Source organism: Mandrillus leucophaeus, unplaced genomic scaffold, assembly GCF_000951045.1.
Source record: "Mandrillus leucophaeus isolate KB7577 unplaced genomic scaffold, Mleu.le_1.0 Scaffold55, whole genome shotgun sequence".
NCBI lineage: Eukaryota > Metazoa > Chordata > Mammalia > Primates > Cercopithecidae > Mandrillus > Mandrillus leucophaeus.
Window position 1 is genome coordinate 2,750,379 of NW_012105919.1, and position 4,781 is coordinate 2,755,159.

A 4,781-nucleotide genomic window follows, 5' to 3' on the forward strand; every position below is an offset into this window, starting at 1 on the left:
TGGAGCGCAGTGGCGCAATCTAGACTCACTGAAAGCTCCGCCTCCCAGGTTTACTTAGGCCATTCTCCTGCCTCACCATGTTAGCCAGGCTGGTCTTGATCTCCTGACCTCGTGATCCACCCACCTCGGCCTCCCAAAGTGCTGAGATTACAGGTGTGAGCCACCGCGCCCGGCCGCCATTTTTATCTTTTAAGCCCCACCCTCAGAAGCAACCGTTCATGAAAAAGGCTCTCTTTTCTCTGCAGCATTGCTTTTGAGCCTTTGTCAAAAATCACTGAACATATATGTGTGAATTTATTTTCGGACTCTTTATTCTATTCCATTGATTTCTTTTTCTGTCTTTACCCCAGTACCACACTGTCTTGATTACTGTAGCTTTATAATAATTCTTGAAACCAGGTAGCGTTGGCCCTCTACCTTTGTTCTTCGTTTTCAAAGTTGTTTTTGCTATTCTAACTTCCTTGCATTTCCATGTGAACTTTACAGTCAGCTGTTGATTTCTATAAAAAAGCCTACTGGGAGTTTTGACTGGGGTTGTTTTAGAGCTATCATTCAGTGTGGGGGTGCTGAGATTTTGGTGATACTGAGTCTTCTGACCTATGAGCAAGCTGTATCACTCCATTCATGTTTGTCTCATAATTTTGCTCAGCAGTATGATGTAGTCAGTTTATAGGTCTCTCACATCTTTGTGAGATTTATTCTTAATGTTTAATATTTTTTCTACTGTTGTGAATGGTGTTTTATTTTTCAGGTTTAATTAACTCACTTTGTTGTTCTTGTGTAAAAACTCTATATGGTGGTCATGGTTGGAGCCCAGGTCCTCTGCATGGAGACTTTGGAGTAGGTTTTTTTTTTTTTTTTGAGATGGGATTTTGCTCTTGTTGCCCAGGCTGGAGTGCAGTGGTGCCATCTCGGCTCATCACAACCTCCGCCTCCCGGTTTCACGTGATTCTTCTGCCTCAGCCTCCTGAGTAGTTGGGATTACAGGCATCCACCAGCATGCCCATCTAATTTTTGTATTTTTAGTAGAGATGGGGTTTTACCACGTTGGCCAGGCTGGTCTCAAACTCCTGACCTCATGATCTGCCTGCCTTGGCTTCCCAAAGTGCTGGGATTACAGGTGTGAGCCACCGCGCCCAGCCTAGTATAGGTTTTTATAAGATGGTCAGTGAATTTCTATTAGGTGAGATAGCTGCAGGTCTTAGAGATGGCATTGAAGATGGCCTTTGCAAAGTTGCCCAAGATGGCAGTGCAGCCCCTGGCTAAGTGGTAGCAGTTGTATCCCATCCGCCCCAGCTTCATGGGCACAGGGGCTGAGACAGTATCAAGTAGGTCTGGCTGTGGGATGAAGTCCCCTAGCACAGAGAGCCTCAGCGTCCTGTCACTTTTCTGGGAACAGTGTGGGGCTGCTAATGTTGTGTCCCCCTCTGGAGGCCCTCCTCATGGGACATTAGAGAGGTTGGCCAGGATAATGGTCTCACAGTGGCAGTGGCTACCTCCTTGGAGCATTTAACACCTAGACAGACATGACTGTTGTAGTCCCTGATGGTAACAGATGGCTTGAAGCTCATCTGCTGGACAGGTCTGCTTTTGCATAGGCATAAGGGCTATCCCCAGGAAAGAGTCAGTGATCTCAGATTCCCTGATGGGCAGGAAGAAGAGAGAATCTCCTCTAGGAACTTCATCTTCATGTCCTTGACCTGAGTATTTACTTGGCTGATGGGTAAATGACTGGTTGTAAGAAAAAAAGTTTTTGCAAGTGTAGTGTTTATGTGAAGTTTTTTTTTAATGGCTGATTGCCAGTTGTTTGCCTCCTTTAGTCTTACAGTAGCGTGTCTCAAGGCAGGTTATCGGGGGTGTGATTTTCAGTAAATGGTCCCCTTTGGTCTGATTCTTAACAGGTACTGGAGGCGCAAAGAAGGCATCAGAAGGAGAAATCTGGCATCATACCTACCTCACCGACGCCCTACACTTACAACAAGGTACAGGAAGAGATACTTCTCTTCATTTGGCCGATGCAGCCCGTCTAGTGAGGCGTTTGTGTCCCTCTGGGAGTGTGGCCAGTTCCTTTCTCACCCCTTAATATTCCTGCCCCAGAGAAGCAGCCAGACTCATAGAAAAGTATTTGGAATTCAAGTTTTTGTTTGATGAAATATCAGATAAGGTTCAGCCAGACTCGCAGAAAAGTATTTGGAATTCAGGTTTTTGTTTAATGAAATATCAAAGTTTGTACCCATTTAGCTTTTGCAGCAGTAATTAGGGGCTGTGATCATCATTCAGGTTATTTTTTTGACTGTCCATACAGTCCATTGGCCACACTGAAAAGATATGGTTGGCTTGTGGTTTTGAGGGGGAGGCCATTTCTGAGACACAGACGCTAGAGAACAATTTGTGATCATTTATGGCACCATTCTTTCTTACCCCATAAAATACCCAACTTAGAACAGTATCTGATACACATAGCATGGGCTCCTAAATGTTACTTGGTACTGTGATGGTTCTTAATCTGTAGCCGACATTTTTTTTGTTGTTGCTTTTTGAGACAGTGTCTTGCTCTGTCGCCCAGGCTGCAGTACAGTGGCGTGATCTCAGCTCACTCCAACCTCCACCTCCTGTGCTCAAACGATTCTCCTGCCTCATCCTCCCAGGTAGCTGAGATGATAGGTGCATGCCACCACACTCGGCTAATTTTTGTATTTTTAGTAGAGTCAGGGTTTCTCTGTGTTGGCCAAGCTGATCTCAAACTCCTGACCTCAAGTGATCCGCCTGCCTCAGCCTCCCAAAGTGTTGGAATTACGGGTGTGAGCCACTGCACCCAGCCTGTAGCCCCCATATTGATCCTGTCTGCTTTTTTTTTTTGAGACAGAGTCTCACCCTGTCACCGCGGCTGGAGTACAGTGGCACAATCTCGGCTCACTGCAACCTCCGCCTCCCCGGTTCAAGCAATTCTCTTGCCTCAGCCTCCCAAGTAGCTGGGATTACAGGCGCCTGCCACCACGCTTGGCTAATGTTTTGTATTTTTAGTAGATATGAGGTTTCACCATGTTGGCCAGGTTGGTCCTGAATTCCTGACCTCAGGTGATCCACTCGACTCGGCCTTCCAAAGAGCTGGGATTACAGGCGTGAGCCACTGCGCCTGGCCAATCCTGTCTGTTCTAAAGCACAAGAGGTTTAGGGCCTCTTGAAATAGACCGCGGAGTCACTGAGTAAGTAGATCAGAGAAAAGATGCTACTTGGGGACTTGAGGCTAAGATGTAGATGACAGAAGGGGCTGAGAATGGTAAAAAGGCAGTAGGCTGGGACACTTGCTGTGGCTCCACTACTCTTAATCTGTGACATTGGTGAGGTCACTTGGTTTCACTCTTGACAGAGGACCTGAGAGAGGACAAGATCTCTGTAGTATTAGTTTCCTTTCTGGAAGGTAAGGGATTGAAGGTCCCTTTCCACCCATGTAATTTTATTCTGTTCTACAGCATGGGCTGTGTCATCCACAAATATCTACTAGTATAATGTGAAAACATGGACAGGCTGGGCTCAGCAGCTCACGCCTATAATCCCAGCACTTTGGGAGGCCGAGGCAGGTGGATCATAAGATCAGGAGATCGAGACCATCCTGGCCAACATGGTGAAATCCCGTCTCTACTAAAAATACAAAAAATTAGCCGGGCGTGGTGGCGGGCACCTGTAATCCCAGCTACTTGGGAGACTGAGGCATGAGAATCGCTTGAACCCAGGAGGCAGTGGCTACAGTGAGCCGAGATCGCGCCACTGCACTCCAGCCTGGCGACAGAGCGAGACTCCGTCTCAAAAAAAAAAAAAAAAAAAAGAAAACATGAGTGAGAGTACCTGAGACACCCCATTATTCAGCCTTTGCACAGAGCACCACATAGCTGTGGTGTGAGGGGGAGTGTGGGGCCCCAGTGGCAGGCTCACTGGGCTGCCATCTTAGGCAGATACCTCTTTTATCTCGCCATTCAGGAAAGGCTTGAATTGAAGCCTCTGCAAACCCAGTTTTCAAAGCAAATGGAGCTGCATTTAACTAAAATAGGAGTCCTTTCTTTATGCAGTGATTATAGGCCATGGAGTCACCTTACTTCCTGCAGACATGGTGGTTGGTAGCAGTTTCCTTTTTTTCACAGTATCTTCCCCCAGAATGGTGTAAGAGTTTGCAAATGGACCTAGTGAGTCCTTCATGGTCAAAGGAATGCATTTAGACCTTCTGTTCTTCCCTCCAGTCCTCTCCATGATCTGTGTACTGCTTTGGGCCTTTACGAAGTGGCCTGTGCTGTATTGTAGGTGAGCCTACCTGTGTCTTAGTTGCTTTGTTTCTACATAGAGGTTTCACAGCCAGCTGGTTTATATCTATTTCTTTTCTGGCTGGGGCAAAGCATCCTGTGCCTGTACACAGGGATCAGATAGGTGCTTGGGCCTAAAGAGTGAGAGTGAAAGTACCTGTACATTTTATCCCAGACTGGCTTTGTATGATGGAATGCATGTATGTAGTATTGGTAGCTTATTGAAAATATGGAGAGAGGCCGGGTGCGGTGGCTCACGCCTGTAATTCAGCACTTTGGGAGGCCGAGGCAGGAGGATCACAAGGTCAGGAGTTTGAGACCAACCTGACCAACATGGTGAAAGCCTGTCTGTACTAAAAAAAAATGCAGGCCAGGCGCAGTGGCTCACGCCTGTAATCCCAGCACTTTGGGAGGCCGAGGCAGGCGGATCACAAGGTCAGGAGATTGAGACCATCCTGGCTAACATGGCGAAACCCCATCTCTACT

General features: G+C 47.0%; 1 protein-coding gene across 2 annotated transcripts in view; it reads left to right on the forward strand.

Moving 5' to 3' along the window:
* Positions 1 to 4,781, forward strand: part of MAPKAPK5 (mitogen-activated protein kinase-activated protein kinase 5) — a 59,294-nt gene that overhangs the window by 44,150 nt on the left and 10,363 nt on the right. For both annotated transcript variants that reach the window (XM_011997889.1, XM_011997888.1), the window contains exon 8: positions 1,902 to 1,982. In XM_011997889.1, the coding sequence (XP_011853279.1) occupies positions 1,902 to 1,982 (81 nt within the window). The remainder of the gene's footprint in view (positions 1 to 1,901; positions 1,983 to 4,781) is intronic.